This window comes from Humulus lupulus, chromosome 3 (genome assembly GCF_963169125.1).
Source record: "Humulus lupulus chromosome 3, drHumLupu1.1, whole genome shotgun sequence".
Classification (NCBI taxonomy): domain Eukaryota; kingdom Viridiplantae; phylum Streptophyta; class Magnoliopsida; order Rosales; family Cannabaceae; genus Humulus; species Humulus lupulus.
Genome location: NC_084795.1, coordinates 282,537,594 through 282,557,828, shown reverse-complemented (window position 1 = coordinate 282,557,828; position 20,235 = coordinate 282,537,594). Strand labels below are relative to the sequence as shown.

The following is a 20,235-nucleotide window of genomic DNA, read 5'->3' as shown; positions in this document are numbered from 1 at the left end:
TAAGCATATATATATATATATATATATATTTATATGCATGATCGACCGGACAGTTAGGATGTATTCAACTCTCTATGCTCACTGAAAAGAAAAATACCTCAATTATGGATGTGCACTACAACATTTTAGAGTTTATATCACATTGAAAATGACATTTTTAAAAAATTGTTATTATTGAAAAAATGGGCCAATAACTTAAAACTAAACACATGGGCTCTATAAACATGAATTGAATCATTGGGCTAAATAATATTGGGCCAATATTTTTTTCTTTCACTTTAAGAAATGTAATTAAATTCCTCTCTCATAACTAAAAGATCGTAGATTGACCTACTCCTCCAGGTCTCCTCCCTACTGGGAATGACCTTGCCGACGACCTAATCGCCGGAAAATACAGCTATCATCAACTCCTCATATTGTAGTTTCGGTAATGAATTGCCCTATTTCTATTTTTTGTGATGAGATTAACTAGTTAAATATTTGTTTTGATCATCAAGTGCAGCTGGTCTCTCACAAAAAGAAAGAACAGTTGGTCTCTCATTATGTGATGTGACAATTTGTTCTTTGGCTTGTAACTTAATTGATTGGGTTTATATATATGCTAGTCAGTAAATTTAGTAGCAGATACCCTTAATCAGAAATTTTGACTTATCTGTTATTGTTTTATTGTTTTGCAGTAGGAAGAGGATGACTAAAGTGTGATAATTGCTTTTATGAGTACTTTTCTGTATACACATATTAGGTCTACTTGCATCCAACGATTGATGTCAAATTCATGATATAAATTGTTTACTCTTATTAAACTTAGTAGTTATTGGAATTTAATAATGTTGGATTTGGAAGGTGCTTTGGAGAACCTGAAGTGCCTCTCTTCTATAGTGCAGAGTTAGAATTTGAAGAAATGCAAGGCAAGTTCTAATATTCTTATATGCAATTCTTTCATTATCATGCATTATAAATGTTATTATAACAAGCAAATTAACACGTACGAATTATTGATGTGAAGTCTTATTTTCATTTATGCTTCTACTTTTATGGAAACTGTCCTGAAAACTAGATGATAGTTGAGTTTTGCCCATGCATTTAACTAAAGTTGTTGGCAAAATTTTATTTTTCACCAGCGTAATTTTGCACCAGCATAAGTAATTTTTTGTTGGCGCAGTTCAATAGCGCGCTGGCAAAGGCCACTATTGCCCGCGCAACCACCACATGTGTCGGCAAGTTTTTTTATACTTTTGACGTTTGAATTTTTGCTGATGCTTTAGGATTAATTATGCTTGCAAAAGTCATTCAAACGCGCTAGTAAAAGTCATAAATGCGCTGATAAATGTTACATAGCGCTGATAAAAATATTAAAATAATATAAAAAGACTTTTCTTTTTAGATTTTGGAATTAATTTAATTTTTATGCAATAATATTGTGTAGTTGGAATTTGGCATGTAATATGTAGAGCTTGTTGGAAGCTTCTTCGAAATGAAATATTTTCCTTCAAAATAACATAAATTAAATATTTTTAATTATAAAATATATAACATTAATTGCATAGAAATATTAATTAAAATTCAACTTATCTAATCTTTTAAGGTTAATAAATATGTATTTTCTACCATTAGTCAGTCCTAAATAGTTTATTTAATTCAATTATGTTACACATAATGTTATAAACTATTTTGTTTAATTTGTATTAAAAAAATTTATCTTTTTGGTTTATAAATATTTTTAGCAAATTGTTTACCTTTTTGTGATCATCTCCAATGGATGTTATAAATTTTGTATCATATTTAGTTCAATTAAAATGTCCAAATATTATATTTTGCCCAATTTTTACAATTGTGCTCTAATGCATAAAGTGGAAAGCTTTCAATTAATATATAAGACATTAATTAGTAACAAAAATGTAATTAAAAAAGGTAACATTTATTGTGTGCCAAATTTGGCCCAGTTATGCTATATTTTGTGCAAATTTTGACATAACTTTTAGCATGTACTAAATTTGACACATTTTGCACACCATTGGAACTACATTTTTTTTAATATGTGCTAATATATAACAATGCATCCACTACACCAATAACCCCTTTTTATAATACATGAATACAACACTAATGAAAAAGTATTATAATTGAGTTAAAAATATGGGCGGCAAACACACACTAAAAGCCCGGTAATTTATTTATGGAAAAGAGATTATTTCTAACTTTTATTTTCCTTTACAAGAGCTCAACCATTTCCATATCTCTCACCTCATCCCATTAACTCATCTGGGCCTCTCCTAAATCTGCTACAAGAGCTGCTCATAAGTCTGCGCGCCGATCCTGTTTTCCTTCCTTAAGCCTTGCACTGATCCCCTCCCTACTTTCCTCTCTTAAGCCTTGCGCCGATACTGTTCTCCCAAACTTCTACCATTGTCCATCTCTGCTTCTCGGTAAAGTGAGCAAGCTCATTAAAAACCCAGCTCAGCTTCTGCACCATCGATTTTCTCAACAGGGAAGACCCGACGACTCTCTTCCTCCATCGTCATCACTCAGCTCAGTCTATCTCTGCTTCTCGATCCAATGAGGTAACTAAATATTTTTTTATTCTATTTTCATTGTTTATATATATTTGAATATCATATATTTTGGGAATATACTTGTGATTTGTTCCTGGTAGAATTTTTTTTTAATCTACTTCATCTCAAGGAATTTTTAAGAATGAATATATATCCCTTTTCTATACAGAATTCTCTTCTATTAGGAGAACAAAATCGCATTCATGAAGCACAATGGAACTCAAAATAGTTATGACAATGTCTGTAAAATTGTTCTTCACTTTGTCAGCACTCAATAGGGGAATTCATATGCAATATATGGTGTCTTTATGCTAATTTTTCTCTTAAAACTACAAAAACAAAGAATCATTTGAAACAATTGGGGATTTTGGTACCGATGGGTCTCCGAAGCTTGCTTTGTTGGGTTTGTCTTGGACCTCTTGGCTGATCATGTGCCATAAAACTTGCTTGAAGACTAGCCCTTGTGGGATCCATATGTTTTTTTCCTTTATATTTCATTACTTTTTGTATCATTTTTTTCCTCCTTCATTTTTTTCTTTTCGGGTTATAAAATTTTCTTGACTGAGTAGTTTAGTAAGATCGGTTATATATCTTTAGAAGCAAAGATCATATTAATTGACACCAAAAGACATCATTTGATAAACCCAACAAATTTAAGCTTGATTGTTGGTGTTATCTGTAGAATCTAGGAAGGTGTGGAATCTTTAAAATTTTCCAAGAGAATTTAGTCATTCAAACTTTGGATTCAGGCTTTCTCTAAACCATGTAAACATTGAAGATTAATAATGATTGAGGTAGGTTGGCTGCAGTGGGCAAAGGCACAGGGCTTGTAATAACCCGGATTTTTTTTATTTTTTTTATTGTGTTTTATGTAAATATTGTTCTGTGAATATTTTTTATTAAGAGTAGGAATAATAATTAAAATAATATTTGGTGAATATTATTTTAATTAATGAAGTGTGAGTTGATTGCTTTAGACCATAGTATGGGGACTTAGATGTGAAATAAATCTAAGATGAACATCTTGTTCAAAAAGTTTAAGTATATGATTTTATGTGTTTGGAATCCACATAAAATCTTAGAATTATTTTAGACTATGATTTTGTGACTTATTCACTAAGAGTCTATGAATAATTCAAGAGGAATTTTATGGGATTAAAATTATGATTTTATGTTGAAATGACTCACATCAAATCATAGACATAAGTTTATACCAAAGTTGTATTATTTAGTGCTTAGACCATAGTTGATTTTAATTATTTTAAGCCATGGTTTAATGCATTATTTTGGATAAAATGTATGTAACATTTCAGTGCATATATTATTGTGCTTCTCACGTGTGTGTCTCGGCTACCCACACAAATCAAGTTTTGGTGGGAAGTTTTGAAAGGATCATGGTAGTTATTAGAGGTTAGTTGAGAGCGGGTGCCATGTTCCTCTCATTTTGCTCAGCCATCTTCGAAATTGAAAGGGAAACCGAGAGAGAAAAGATGAAGAACACTTGGTGTTCTTGAGAGTGGTACGTTCGGGTCCAAGAAGAAGAAGGCAAGGTGAGTTTTCTTGGTTTTTTTTGGATTACGGACTTTAGAAACGTCCTTAGAACCTCTGTTTTGATTGTAGAAGAAAGCAAGAGAAAGAAGGGAGTGTTTTGAGAGTTCGGTGCAAGAATAGTCAGAACAAAATAACGTAAGTCCGAACCTACTTTGTGTTCATTTCTCTCTTAGATTCTGAGTTCCAAATTCATGTTGAATGGTTTTTTTGTGTTTATGGTGTTTTGGACTAAGTTGAAGAGAAGAAATAAAACACCAAGAACCGGCCACAGTAAGAGGTATATATTCATAGATTTCCTTCGTAGTTTTAAGTTTCCGATTTTTCATTTTCGTTTTTTAGGATGGTGATGAATATGGGCTGTTATGTATGGTTTAAATCAGCACTTTGGGTCTAGAAACACTCATTAAGGTGTTGAGGATGATTTAATAGGAAAAGATCTTGAGTTTTGGGGATAATTTGGTGGTGGTTAGTGCTTGGTAGGTGGCTGTCATGAAAAGGGACAACACCATTTGTTGCCGGCGTTAATGGTGGAGGCCGGTGGTGGTGATGGTGGTGGCTGAAGTGATGATCATGGTGGTGATGAGGATGAAGTCGTGGTTGCCATGGTGAGGGACCTTAGGTCCAAGCATAGTCGAGTTGGTCATGGAGGCTGCCGTGGGTGAGGGAGTCCATATTCAGGTGGTCACGTGCATGAGCATGTTTTGAACTGGTTACTATTGGTCACCAATTTGTAACCAAAGGGGACAAAAAGTGGTATTTGGTCCCGAAACTTTAGGGTGTTACTGCAAGGCTTGGGATTAGGTATTCTAAGATCAAAATCTGATTATTGAGAATTAAGGATAAAAATTCCCTAGTTAATTGTCCAAGTATAATAATTTACAAGCTAGATTCGGAAATTATTATGTAAGCTTCAATATAAATTCTAAGTTTGGGAGTTAGTTTCAAGGTTTAGATTTGATGACTTAGAATCTACGAAATATTATCAAGGATTGTCCTTTTAATGTTCACATTTTAAGTCCTTAATTCCCGTCTTTCTTCATTTTTAATATCTTATAATTTCTTTGAGTTAGTTGTATATAGATAAAAAAATGTCATCCCTTGCTTGTTTTTTTTTTGTCGACTTACAATGTTGTCGGATTGGGATGGCATTCGTTTCAAAGATTAACAGAGCTCATTAATTAATTTTCTTGTCTTTGTGAGTATAGATATTAGGGCTTTTTTAAATCTAATTTTCAATTGTTTTTTATTATTATTACTTATTTGGGTTTTAAGATTTATTGAATAGAAAGGTCGTACCAGGTCTACGAAGTTACTTTGGTTGCTCAACTAAAGTGGAAAGCTTTCCATGTCGAGTAGGAAATTTAATGTGAATAACCTATTCTGTAGTAGTGCAAATTGTATCATTCTAGTACTATTTGCCAATGTTGATCCCAAAGCACTCATATATATAGTACACACAAAATTTATTAATGAAAAACTATCATAAAGTTCTAGGTGATAGTTTAGGACAATTACATATATGCTCAGCAATGTAAATCATATAAAACTTGCATTTTCTTTTAAATATTGTTACTTTTCATAATGCTTAAGTAAGCGATTTGTTGCCTTGAACTCATTCTGAGAGAAGAATGTGGAATGTATTGTGTCACGAAAGACAGGATACACAAGATAGAAAAACAAAATGATTGGTAGAAGCTCAATACAAGAGGAGAAAATAGGTATCCTTAGTGATTCATTGGGTATAAAGGAGGCAAAGCAAAAGGATACCATCATGGCAGTGACTGAGACAAAAAGTAAAGAGAGTCCAGTTATAAAGGTGCATGGCAAGGTCCAAAGAAACTCATTTTTAGTGAAACGTGATATCATGATGGACAAGAAAAGCATTATAGCTATTGAAGAAAAGGACATGGCAACGGCATTTGAGATTAAAAGAATGATAGAGATAATGTCCCTTGGTGGAGGAAGTTGGCTTACAGAACTGACATTATGTTTATCTTTGTCTCCTTGATCTAGGATATCAAAAGCTGCTGGAAATGCCACTGTCACAATGATTGTCGCAACGATTAGGCATGTGTTGCAGTTTTTCTTCATCCATTTTTCAGCATCACTCATCATTTGCTCATGATCTTTAGTGAAAATATCATTTGGTGTTTGATTTTCATCATTCTTTTTGTTCCTTAGTGAAGGTGCTACAATCTTCTCCACCTCCTATATATCACATGTATAGATGATGATGATCATATATATGAACATTATTAGAAAGTTGGAAGTATATAAATAGATAAATTATAAAGAAATATACCTTATACCACAAGAGTTCATGTCGCATTTGCAATGCTGCTCCTATAATAGAATCAAGTTTACTTTGTTGTGGCTTTCTCGCAACAAGATGTAATATGTTGTTGGAATTGTTGCCTGCTTCAATTCGTATTACACTTTTCAACACACCAACTTCGTGTATTAGTCTAAAGATTTTGACATGACGGTTCAAAATTGCAATGTGAAATATGGTATTATTTTCATCATCCCTTTCCCAAATCAATTCAGGACACATTCTTATAAGTACTACCAAGAGATCAAAATTTCCATTGTTCGCAGCTTCTATCACTAAGTTGAATGGATGTTTAATTATCCTTCGAATTTCATTGTATTGATAACCATGCTTTTCCAAAACTTGCTTCCAGATTATTTTTGCCAATGTTAGTGCTGGCATTTCACTAGGTGATTGGCATGAAATTCTTGACCAAACTCGACCTAGTAACATTAATGTGACATATTTAGTTATGGAAAATAAAATTACGAAAATCAATTACATGTATTTTGATAAAATCAATCAATTTCTTTCACACAGTAAATCAATTTACATGTATTTTCATAAATATGTACTTAACAATAATAATAATAATAATAAAACTTACTCCATATCGTTTTAGCTTGTGGACTGCTTGTAAAATCCAAAGGTCGTTTTCGAGACAAAACATGCAAAGCAGATTCGTCAGTTGTATCCCAACAGTGTGCGATACCAAGTCGAAAATTATCAACATTATCTTCAATCATTTTTATGGCCAAGTCTGCAAAAATGAATAGAAATATTATATTAAATTATAATACGTAATAGCATCATTTATATCTATCAATAAAAATTACAAACGTACCGTACATGTCATTGTGGATACAGTTGAAATATATCCCCAATATTTCACCATCTTCTATATTAGCCTTATCAATGCTATCTTGATACAATAGTGAAACTATTTGAGGTTGTCCAAACCAAGAAGCAATGTACAACGGAGACATATTTTGGCCACCACGAGTTTTGATGAAACAATAATCAGTTGGAAGCAGATGTGTGAGAGTGAGAAATTTTTGGACAATTCGTTTAGACCCAGCTGCAACAGCTGAACAAAAGGCTGTGTTGCCATGTACGTCTTGAAAAGTCAAATCTATATTATCTTTATCATTGATCAACATTTCCACAAACTCAGCCTGATTGGCTCCTGCTGCCACGTGAAGAGCAGTTTCCATGGAGCTCGTAATAGCAGAATTTATAATATCATTATTACCACTCTTCTGACGTTCTTGGTCAAGGATTTTTCTACCCATTTTACAGTCTCCACTCAATGCTGCATGATAAAGAGAATTGCACGTCGACCATTTTTCTGATTTTCATGCCAATTAATACTCATGAGATAATATATATAAATATACATAAATATAATGATAAATATGGTCATTTAAAATATATATATATATATAAATCTTTTTGAAAGAACTTGTTTGATCAGTTATTGGAAAATACTTAAATTATTAATTAAGTATTTTTTTAAATTGATATTTTAAAATAAATATTTTCAAGTAAAAAAAATATTTTATTATTTAAAATAAACATATGGGATACTCACGGCTAAAGTTGCAATTTTTTTTTTGCAGTAAAGCGTTTTTGCATTTTTGTACCAACCATTAAGTTAATAACCACATGTCAGCTAAAGGATAATACACAGTAGTGGTAGGGGTGAACATTTATCCCGCAAAACCTGCTCAACCCGAACCCCGATAACCTGATTTTTCATAACACGTTTATTTTGGGCTTAATCCGATCCGAACCCGACATATGTCGGGTCGAATTCGGGTTTTAAATTTGGTTATTCCGGGTTCACCCAAAGCCGACTGAAATTATTTAAAAAAAAATCTGGAAATTTAACCTAAAAAGCTTTCTTTCTTCTTCTTCTCTTTCACAGTTCACACTCAGCCGCGCAGCAAAGCAAACGCTTCCCTCCCTCACTCAGCAGCTGCGCAGCAAGGCAATTCCTTCTCTCTCACGCACGGTCATCACCTTCTCGCCTCCCTCACTCACACCAGCGCCCTTCTCTCTCATGCACGGCAACCACATCCTCGAATCCTCCCTCCCACAGCAGCATAGGGAGCACGCCAGCCACCAATAGGGACCTCCTCCCTTCGCCGCCACAGCGCCACCACCTGCCAAGCCACCCTCCTCGTCTCCTCCCAGACCCAGTCAGTGACTGTGTGAGTGAACCCGAACCGAGAATTTGTTTGTTTAGTTTTGGATATTATATTTTTAACATTTGTTTGAGTATTTGTTTGTGAGTGAATCGAGATTATATCATGATTCAACTGAATATATATATAAATATAAAGAAGATTTATATATGTATGTGATAAGAGTTGAAATTTTTTCATAAAATAGTATATTTAGTGAAAAATAATAACCTTTATATGATCACACATAATTTTTTTTTCATTTTTAATTAAAAATGGTATTTTTCCAAAATTGGGCTTTTCGGCCTAAAACCCAAAAGGCCCAGCCCAACCCGAAACCCAACCCAAAAAAACCCGAAACCCAAAAAAACCTGAAAATTTTCGAATCGGTTTCGATACAATTTTTCTCTACCTGAAACTCGCAAAACCTGAACCCGATAAACCCGAAACCCGAAAATCCAACCCGTGTGCACCCCTAAGTAGTGGTACAAACTTGATGGTTGGTACCAAAATGCAAGAAAAAGTAACGTTTTGGTACTTTTACCACAAAATAAAATTGGTACTTGTAAAAAAAAAGTAAAAATTTTGGTAGTTTAGCCAAAAATATCCCTAAAAATATTATATACAAATTAAAAAGAATAAAAAATATTAAATAGAAAAAATATCATTTTTCGACCTTATGTTTTTGCCGAATGCGCGATCGGCCTATGTGTTTTAAAAAATAGATCAAAATAATGCTATAGACCCGGATTTTTTGTTAAACTATTTTCAATGATCAATTCTTGGGTGGATATGATATCGGTTTACAATAGTGGAGAATGTGGTCGAGAACATGAGAATGAAAAATTATATTTGAATTTTTTTTTTTACCAAAATCAGGTCTATTGTAAAACGCATGGTCTGAATTGTCATTTAACAAAACACAGTGGTCGATCGTGTATTGAAAAAAAAAACCTATTTTTATAAATATAATATGATATATATTATAAATTAAAAGAAATAACTAAATCCCAATTCTTTCAATCATTTTTTTAAAAAAAATCCCGCTTATGTGGAATTATATTTGAGTGATTGGACATCTAGTTCATTGGACAATTAGTCCAATCCAATGCTTCTTATCCAGTGGGCCAACATATGATCTCGTGGATTAGAATAATGGTAGAAGAAGAAATGTGTGGAAACATAAAAGTCTAGTTGACAAGGAAATAAAAGAGTGAGTATTAAACAAATGAAGAGGAATGAAAAATAAATAATAAAGTGTTTTAAAAAGATGGAATACTTGCTAGGCACATATACTTTTTACATATGCCACTTCGATAGTGTGTGATGAAAAAGTACGTGTAAAAGATTGAGTAAAAAATCTCACATGAATTTTTTTTTTTAAAAAAAGACACGTGAACAATACTATATATATCATGATGGTTTCTAATAACGTACGTGGTTTCCAAGTGGGATCATTTTATATTTTCTAATACGTTATGATTACAAAATAATAATAATTTTATATAAATCAGAAAGCATAATAATAATAATAATAATAATAATAATAATAATAATAATAATAATAATAATAAAGGAACAAGAACACGGTGAGAGAAAAAATGATCAACAAAACGAAACTCATATAAAAGTTAGAAAATAATAAATACATATACGTACGTACGCATAAATAAATAAATCATATTCATATATTTATAAAAGAGAACAGTGTTATATGTAGTCAGACCTAACAAAGCAAACAATTAATGATTTTATTATTATAAAGTTTATAAACCAGACACTTGTTAAAGCCTGTGCGCACACCCTTGTTTTCGATAGTTCTTTTTCAACGAAACGAAGAGAAAGTCATATATACATATATATATATATATAATTTTTTTAATCATGCAAAATATATATAACAGAAAATCATGATTTAACTAAGACAAAAGTGTTAAGTAATTAATTAAAGTACATGCCTTTTTCAAGTAGATGACAAGGAGGATGGTTAATTGTAGGTGGTGATTGTGGTGTGGAAGAGACAGAAACGTTTATATAATAAGAAGCTGCGGTTCGAAAATGGTCCTCCATATTCACCTGTCTACAACATAACGATACAAACACATATAAATATGAATAATATATATATATATACCTAAGATTTGTGTGAGGATGTATATAGACAATGCAAAAATATATATAGTGGTGAAGAAACATATATATATGTGTGTGTGTGTGTGTGTTACTCATTAAGATGCATACAAAAGTCCTTATCTTTATTATTTTCTGCCTTTTACTTTTCTTTCTTCAAAACTTTAATTTGGTAAAAGATAATGCTCATTCGTCCACATAAAGCAAAGTCAAACAATTAATTATTATTAATTACTTTGTCCTTTGGTGAAAGAGCGTGGACGCACAATTGGACCAAGTTAGACCAAAAAGTATGCTCCTCAAACAAACAAACAAAAAAGGAAGTTTCACTCGCAGCATTATATTATTATTAGTCAAAGTTAGACCAAGGGATTTTCCACAACTACAATGCCCCACTCTATATTAATAAGTTAAGATGCATGTATATGCTTAAAAAAAATAATCTTATTACTTATCTCATCACTGAAATATTTGTGGCTAAAAATATTAATTATAAAAATCATAATTTATTATTACTAAATATATTTTTAGTCACAAGAAACTTTATTATTAAAAATAATAAATTGTGATTAAAATTATATTAATAACAACATGTAATTAAATATGATTTTTTAGACACATAAAATTTATTTAGTCACACAAAATATATGTGACTAAAATATTGTCACTAAAGAGTACATTTATTTATAGTGAGACCCATCCCAATGTGTGTGTATTTATTTATATATATATATTTATAAGAAAATACTTTAAGCCAAAAATAGGTATTTTGGATTTATATATGGATAGTTTATAGCTAGTATAGAGCAAATATAATGCATTGTACACTAATTGAACGCATATAGATCTTGATAGGAGAATTAAATGTAAAGACATTTGAAATTCGTACACTAATTAATTATATCTCTATTTTGAGGCACTTATTAATTACTCCCTCACCTAAGAAGGAAGTGTGAGATCCCCCATGTATATATATGCGACAAAAAAATTATTTACAGTTCAAAAATTTTGGGCCTGTTTTTCATTATTTTCTATTTTTTGTTTTCAAAGTTTTGCTCTCAGAAATGAGAACAGAAAACAATTTTTGTAATTTTCAAAAAATAAGAGGTATTCGATTAATGTTTTCTAAAATTAATTTTTTAGTTTTATTTTTTTTAAATCTTAAATAAAAAATTAACAAATATATTTACAAAGGGAAAAATCTTTGAAAAGTTTGTAATAAATCATGAGATAAAATAATTTGAAAGAAAAAATGATGAAAAATAAGGAGTGAGAAAGTAAGGAGAGAAAATTTGAAGAAATAGAAATTGAGAAGAGAGAAATTGATGCAAGAAAAAATGAGAGAGAATGTGATGAGAAAGAAAGTGAAGAGAGAAAAAATGATGAGAGAGGAAATGGCGAGAGAGAAAGTAAGGATATAGTAAGTGATGAAAGAGAAAATAATGATATAATAAGTGATGTAAGAGAAAATAAGAAGATAGAAAATGATGAAAGAGAAAATAAAAAGATAGAAAGTGAGAAGAGAGAAAATAGCGAGAAAGAATGTGAAGAGAGAAAATGTAAGGAGATAGAAAATAATGAGATAGAAAGTGATCAGAGAGAAAGTGGAGAGATAGAAAGTGATATGAGAGAAAGTGAAGAGAGAAAAACTAATGAGAGAAAATGACGTGACAATAAATAATGTTAGATAATAATAATAATTAAAAAAGTGATGTGAGAAAAAAAATTAAAAAAAAAAATTAAGAGCAAGAAAAAACAATTTTTTGTTGTTCTCAAAATTTTCTGATTTTTGTAATTTAGTTTTTAAAATTTGTTTTATGGAAACAACGCCAAACACCCAATTTTGTTTTCAAAAAACAATTTTTAACTTTTAAAAACAAAAATAGTTTTTTAATTAATGAGTCAACCACCTTCTTTATTTTTTACTATTACATCTTTAACAACAAGTTTTGTAACCAGTGTAATAGTATATAAGTAAAAATAGTACTTTTTATTTAATTTTATTAATTTTGTTTATATAAGTAAAAATAAGTTGTTGCATGCGTGATTAATTTTTTTTATACGCGTGGAAAATAGTTAATTTGAACTTAATTTTCAACATGATAAATTATTCAAAATATATTAAAAATTTGCAGGATGCTCTAAATAACTACAATAAACACAATCATAAAAAAATCGCGCCGAAAACTATTCAGGAGCCAAGGAACACAACAAATCACAAAATATATGCACAGTAAAATTACCCTATATATGTGGCAAAGATTTAAAGAATATTTGGCATTTTCTCTTTTCGTGTGAGATTATATTAGGCTGACAAAACTAATTTTGCTACTCTAAACACTCTAATTGGTTTGACCACCGCGCCTGTCTGTAAAAGTTTCAAGCATATTTATTATTTTGTCTCTTGACTTTTCTAGAGCTATCTTGTATTATCTAGCAGTGGGCCCAAGCCCATGTATTATACTAAACTTTTCTAGCTTTACAAAGTCACAACAAAAATAGATATTAATTAAGCTAGAATGTCTTTTGCTGCTAAGCAGTATAAATAGGGACTTTTGGTCCCTTGCATGTAAGTCCCAAAAATGAGTCTTAAAGTGTGTTAAAAGAGTGTGAGAGTAAGTAGGTTATGTGAGTGATATATAAAAGAGTGTGTGAGGAGTGAAGAGTTGTAAGAGTAAGTTTTAGTAAAATAAAGTGTGAGTGATTGGTGTGTATTGTGGTCAAATATTAAAATGTTAAATCTTAGTGTAATTATTTTTTGTAATAATAAAGTAATTATTGGGGTTGAACAACTCAATAAACTTGTTTCATACACTGTGTACTTCCACGAGTAATTTGTTCAATGGCATGGCTTGGGCCCGGGCAACTTGGATGCAGTTGGGCATATACCAAATTGGATGGTAGGCATTATCGACATATTCATGGGGAGTTTCCATTGTACCAGACTTCTATTGGTATCATGTCGAATGACATGAGTATATCTTTTTGTGACCTTCTATGGCCACATGTGTGAGATGAAGCTAAACGCACTTGTGTAGTTAACAATTTATGTCAACATGTTTTCAGACAATGAAACATAGATGGATTAAGCTCATAACCTGCACACCAAAATCTTTATTGAAAAGAAGAGAAATTCAAAAATTTACACAACCATTATAAATTCTAGATGATATATAGTACATGAGACTTGAAATAAAATTGATTATAAAACAAGACTAGCTAGCTACTCTAGCTACTTTTTACTATTGTACTTTACATTTCATAGTATTGGAGAACATTGTTTCTTGGGTTGAACTCATGCTGGGAAAAGAAAGTGGAATGAACTGTATCACGAAGGACAGGATACACAAGATACAAAAACAAAGTAATCGGCACAAGCTGAACACAAGAGGTGAAGATAGCTATCCTTACAAATCCATTGGGTATGAAAGAGGCAAAGCAAAACGACACCATCATGGCAGCCACAGAGATGAAAAGCAAAGAGAGTCCAGCTACGAAGGTGCATGGCAAGGTCCAAAGCAACTCTTTTTCAGTGAAACGTGATATCATGATGGACAGGAAAAGCATTACAGCTATTGATGAAAAGGACATGGCTATGGTATTTGATACTAAAAGAATAATAGAGATATGATCACTACTTGGTTGGGAAACTGGGCTTAGAGAACTGCTGTGTTTATTACCATCTTCTCCTTGAATACTAAAAGCTGCTGGGAATGCCACTGTGACAATGATTGTGGCCACAATAATACATGTATTGGCATTCTCCTTCATCCATTTTTCAGCGTTTTTCGTCAATTTCATATGTTCTTCTGTGAAAACATCATTTGGTGTTTTGTGGTCGAAATTCCTTTTGTTTCTGAGGGAAGGTGCCACAATCTTCTCCACCTCCTATAACATATAATAATCAATGATCGTGAACATATACCTTTATTGTTATATAGTAATATATATGGAATTGAAATTAAAGTAACTTTATTGACTAATGTGAAATTATACTAATCATCGATCAAACTCTCTACCCATAAGAAAAAAAATCTGTTATGCCTAATTTTCTATCACTTCCATGTCCCACCAATTATTTTAAGACAACTCATTTATTTATTTAATATATATTTAAAATATTTACAACTTTCTCTTTTCCCAACTATATTAACACTATACATAAATGAGGTGCCTTAAAATAATTGGTGGGACATGAAGGGGACAGTAAATTGGACACAGCAGACTACCGACACACGCACCAATCTGACGAGTTTATTTGGCAGAATTATACCTGAAACCACAAAAGTTCATGTCGCATTTGTAGAGCTGCCCCCAATATAGAATTAAGTCGACTTTGGTGTGGTATTTTGGCAACAAGATGCAATATGCTATTTCCATTTTCATCTTCAGACAGTTGTACTAAACTTTTTAATAAACCAATTTCATGCATTAGTTTAAAGATTTTCACATGACGATTCAAAATTGCAAAGTGAAATATGGTCTGGTTTGCATCATCTTTTTCCCAAATTAAATCGGGACACAGTCTAATCAGCACTGCTAAGAGATCAAAGTTTCCAACTTTTGCTGCTTCTAACACTAAGTTGAATGGATATGAAATTGTAGACCTAATTTTTGAGTACTGGTGATCGTTTTCTTCCAAAACTCGCTTCCAAATATTTTTAGCCAATATCAGAGCTGGCATTTCAGTAGACGATCGACGTGAGATTCTTGATGAAACTTGACCTATAGTTAGTGTGAGAAAAATAATAATTTATTGAGTAAGATAAGAACAATAACTAATGCAACCATAATGTGGGACAAGTAAACATAATAAAGATATCAATATAAAACAACCATGTTTCTAATTTAATTTTGATTTCTTGACTAGTAATGATAATGAATCATCCTAAACCTATTAGTTATTTATTTTTCTTAAATTTCATATTTTAAGTTCTAGAATCCAACTATTCTGTGTTCTTCTAATTAGGATTATGCCATATAAGATATTACATTGTTAAGGTTTTAAAAAATTTCCAAATATCATATTATGTCATATAAAATAGTAACACATGTATTTTCTAACATTTTTTTAATGTACATATGGTATAACGGTTTTTATGGTCTAATGAAAATTATTCTAAATTATTGCAGACTTGGCAATAAAAAAACCATACTATTTATGAATACTAGTAATAATAATGATTGTTCATAATTAACTTACTCCATATTCCTTGAACTTGATTAACAGTGAAATCCGAAGGCCGTTTTCGAGACATGATATGCAAAGCAGTTTCATTGGTTGTATCACGTGCGAGTATGAGTTTCGGTGCTATATCTTCATCTTCAACCATTTTTATTGCCAAGTCTGCAAAATCATCACAATATATTAAACCAAGATATTGTTGATATCTCTACAGAAATTACTACTTAAATTAATACTATTTTTGATATAGCTTACCGTAAATATCATTATGAATACAATTGAAAAATATACCAAATAACTCGCCAGCTTCTAGATCAACATTAGATATTGTATCTTTATACAATACTGAGGCTATTTGAGCCTGTCCAAACGAAGAAGCAATGTACAATGGTGACATATTTTGGCCACCTCGAGTTTTGATGAAATAATCACGTGGTTTTGTGAGAGTGAGAAATTTCTCTGCAATTCTTGTAGCTCCAGCCGCAATAGCTGTACAAAAGGCTGTGTTGCCATTAGTGTCTCGAAAGGTAAGATCAATATCTTTATCGTTGACTAGCATTTCCACAAACTCAGCTTGATTAGCACCGGCCGCAACATGAAGAGCAGTTTCCATGGTAGACCTCATAATAACAGCATTTACTACTTCGTGACGGTTTTGAGGGTGTTGATCTATGATCATTCTACCCATTTCACAGTCACCACTCGATGCCGCATGATAAAAAGAATTGCATGTTGACCATTTTTCTGATTTGATCAAGCCAATAATCATAATTATAATGTATAAGATACAAATTATAACTACGTGTATATATAAATGGTGAAAATATTAATGCATGAATTCAATTACATTTTCATCATTATATGAAGTTAGCCACTAATTATATATAATATGTATAACAGTTATGCCATACGAAGAATGTTGAGCATGGGGCGTCGGTTATGACAGAACCAACTCCAAAGATCATCATGAGGAACATTAGAACCATATAATATCATCCAGAATAAAAAATAAGGAAAAAGACTCATTTAAACCATGTGTTTTAGTTGAATATGTATTTGGATTCAATGTGTTTGGTTAAATAACATGTTCATAAAATGAACATACCTGTATTTTATAAAATGAATTAAAGTTGCAACATTGATACCATATTTTCATCATAATATTTTCCAATATAATCAAAATATTCCTAAGTTTTTGCAAGGACCGTCGGACACCATCTATTTCCCCATTGGTATGATATTGTCCGCTTTGCGCCTAAGCCCTCACGGATTTGTTTTTGGGCACCTTCCCAAAAGGCCTCATTCCAATGGAGATAGTGTCCATCCTTAAATACCCAAGATCCTTCCCATTTCTAGCCAATGTGGGACTTTGGTTGTACACCCAACAATCCTCCCCTCAAACAAAGGACCACCTTGCCTCCCCTCAGACGATTACAGATCGAAACCTGAATCCCTCGATTCCAATACTCAAGATCCCCTTGAGTAAGCTAGATGAATCCCTTCACCAGCTAGATTCGAAATCCCTTCGAATACCTGAATCCCTCGATTCCAACACTCAAGATCCCCTTGAGTAAGCTAGATGAATCCCTTCACCAGCTAGATTCGAAATCCCTTTTAATCAAATCTGAACCTACGATGGCTCTAGCAGAAGCTTCACCTCCTTTGTTTGGCAATCCCAACACTCAAGATCCCCTTGAGTAAGCTAGATGAATCCCTTCACCAGCTAGATTCGAAATCCCTTTTAATCAAATCTGAACCTACGATGGCTCTAGCAGAAGCTTCACCTCCTTTGTTTGGCAATCCGAGGATACATTCACATGGCTAATTTTGGGATCCGGCTCTGATACCACTTGTAAGGACCGTCGAACACCATCTATTTCCTCATTGGTATGATATTGTCCGCTTTGGGCCTAAGCCCTCATGGATTTATTTTTGGGCACTTTCCCAAAAGGCCTCATTCCAATGGAGATAGTGTCCATCCTTAAATACCCAAGATCCTTCCCATTTCTAGCCAATGTGGGACTTTGGTTGTACACCCAACAGTTTTATTAAATATATAGTATTAAATTTTAAATTATGTTAATTAATTAATTAAATATTTAAAACTAATACTAAAATAAAATATACTTCTCTCTCCATCCACTCCCCCTCTCTTCCATCCACAATCTTCCTCATCCTCCTCTCTCTCGTCGACCACCCTAAATTAGAACAACTTGTCGTCTATCAACCACCTCTCCACGATCCCCTCTACTCGTTTGTCTCTTCGGTGCTTCTAGATCTCACCGTGTTTTGGTCCACGATGACTTAAATAGACAAACGATTGGGCTATTCAGATCTGTTAACCTCGCGATCGAACGAGCATAGTAGAAAACAAGTTGTTCTGGGTTCAAGTCTGCAGCAAACTCTGATAGGGATATGAATTTGTTTTTCCTTTTCCTTTTTCACTTTGAATTGTAGATATTTATGAGTTTATTTCCCCAGTGGGGAGACATGGGGTTTGAAGGATGGAACGTTTTAGGGTTAATGCCCTAAAAACATGTAGAAAGACATTTTATTTATTTAAATAAAAGTACATTTTTTATCATATTTTAATGTTAAAATTATTATTTGAATAATTTATATAAATGTTAAGAAAATTATATATTCATTTATGAGGATATGATCTTGTTTTAGTACGACAGAATTAAGATCGTATACAATGAATAAAAAAAAATAACGTATTAAAGTAAGAAATATTTAATGAGTGGTTACTAGCTAGTACGATTTACTAAGCATACATGATGCAAGTAGTCGAGACTCAGATTACTGATTTGGATAGACATCTTGGTAAAAATATTGTATATAATAGTGATTATATACGACAGCGTTGGACCAATAAATCTATAATTTATATATTGTTGGACACTATTTTTATACGTACTTAACAAAAAATATATTTTTTTAAAATTAATATTTTGATTTATAGAAATTTTAAGAATAAATATTGAGAAAATACATGAGTGGTTTTGAGCAATACAATGATCTTATTCACCAAAAAAAAAATATTGAGAAAATATATTTTATATTAAATAAAAATTTAGAAAGTTAAATTTTTGGAAACTAATAAATAATTATAATTATAGTTTAATTTTGAAAAAAATGTGAAATCTTAATCAAGATTTGTTTAAAAAGAATAATTTTTTTACATATCATGTTAATAGGTAAATATTAAGTTATGGATCATTAATTAATGCTCATTAAATTTTTTAGATCAATATTAAATTATACACAACAATTGGCTAACAATATAATGGCAAAATCAACGTAATTATCAATAAGTATTGACATAACTATCCTACATGGAACAAGTGTTAGAATATTGAGCCATTAATAAGAACATGGGTAACTCCACTAATCACTAATTGATTTTTAGATAGAGCACCATGATTCTTTTCATGGTATCATGAGCCATATCCGAAGCGGGCATTCAATCCACAGCGATCCAAATAATGAGCCGAATTAAAAAAAAAAGTAAGTTGCATGAGATCTATATAATGCTCAACAAAACACATAAGATACAAATAACAAGGTAAGCCGTACGAGATCCACCTAGTTCAAAAAGACACTTAAGATCCCAAAAAATAAGCAAGCTGATAAATGTCACTTGTGATCTGGTGAGCAAAAATAACCACCATCTTGAGGGGATATTGTAGTATAGTTTCACATATTAAACAAGTGTAAGAATATTAAATCATTAATAAGAATATGGGCAACTCCATTAATCATTAATTAATTTTTAGATAAAACCTCATAATTCTTGTCATATATATCTATAAAAGTAAATTGTTAAATCAGATAATTTTATAATAAGATTTTGCAAAATAATATTCTTTTGATAGTTTTTTTTTTTAAAAAAAAAAAGACATGAGTTTGGAATTCAAGATAGGCTGTCGAAAATTTCTGAAATTTTTATGTAGATGGTGATGAGAATTTCTGACAAAATATTAGGGAGTATTGTGAGTGTCTAGAATGTTACTTTGTAAAATATAATTAAAACAAAAATTTTGTTTAAAGTGACTATAAAAAAAATTGTTAGACTGAAATTATGGTTTTAAAAAAAAACAATGATGACATATAAGATAGTTTTTAGGAGTGTACGTGCCTTTGGTAAGTAGATGAAGCGATGGAATACGTGGAGGAGGTGGCGTGGGAGAGAAAGAAACATCTTCTTCACCTGAAGAAGCTGAAGTAGTTAATGAACTATTAGCTTCCTTCTGATCATGACCATCCATTCCTTAATATATATAAATATATATATATATATTCACCTACAAACAAATT

General features: G+C 31.6%; 2 protein-coding genes across 2 annotated transcripts; both read right to left on the bottom strand.

The window, feature by feature from the left end:
* Positions 1 to 5,568: 5,568 nt before the first annotated feature.
* On the bottom strand, positions 5,569 to 7,766 carry LOC133824750 (uncharacterized). The gene is made up of 4 exons (XM_062257725.1): positions 7,259 to 7,766; positions 7,022 to 7,174; positions 6,406 to 6,857; positions 5,569 to 6,311 (listed from the first exon to the last, which is right to left on the bottom strand). The coding sequence occupies exons 1-4, from the start codon at positions 7,704 to 7,706 to the stop codon at positions 5,673 to 5,675; spliced, it is 1,692 nt and encodes a 563-aa protein (XP_062113709.1). The 5' UTR covers positions 7,707 to 7,766; the 3' UTR covers positions 5,569 to 5,672.
* Positions 7,767 to 13,982: 6,216 nt separating this feature from the next.
* On the bottom strand, positions 13,983 to 16,603 carry LOC133825823 (uncharacterized). Its single transcript, XM_062258717.1, has 4 exons — positions 16,171 to 16,603; positions 15,934 to 16,077; positions 15,004 to 15,455; positions 13,983 to 14,618 (listed from the first exon to the last, which is right to left on the bottom strand). Exons 1-4 carry the CDS (start codon positions 16,601 to 16,603, stop codon positions 13,983 to 13,985), a joined length of 1,665 nt encoding a protein of 554 aa, XP_062114701.1.
* Positions 16,604 to 20,235: the final 3,632 nt, after the last annotated feature.

Bases quoted from the DNA above. Each gene is read 5' to 3' on its own strand.
- LOC133824750 (XM_062257725.1), bottom strand. From the start codon at position 7,706: ATGGGTAGAAAAATCCTTGACCAAGAACGTCAGAAGAGTGGTAATAAT. The intron at 7,175-7,258 runs GTACGTTTGTAA...TCATTTTTGCAG, and splicing joins TATCCACAATGACATGTACG to ACTTGGCCATAAAAATGATT. The intron at 6,312-6,405 runs GTATATTTCTTT...TGTGATATATAG, and splicing joins ATGAACTCTTGTGGTATAAG to GAGGTGGAGAAGATTGTAGC.
- LOC133825823 (XM_062258717.1), bottom strand. From the start codon at position 16,603: ATGGGTAGAATGATCATAGATCAACACCCTCAAAACCGTCACGAAGTA. The intron at 16,078-16,170 runs GTAAGCTATATC...ATGATTTTGCAG, and splicing joins TATTCATAATGATATTTACG to ACTTGGCAATAAAAATGGTT. The intron at 14,619-15,003 runs GTATAATTCTGC...TATATGTTATAG, and splicing joins ATGAACTTTTGTGGTTTCAG to GAGGTGGAGAAGATTGTGGC.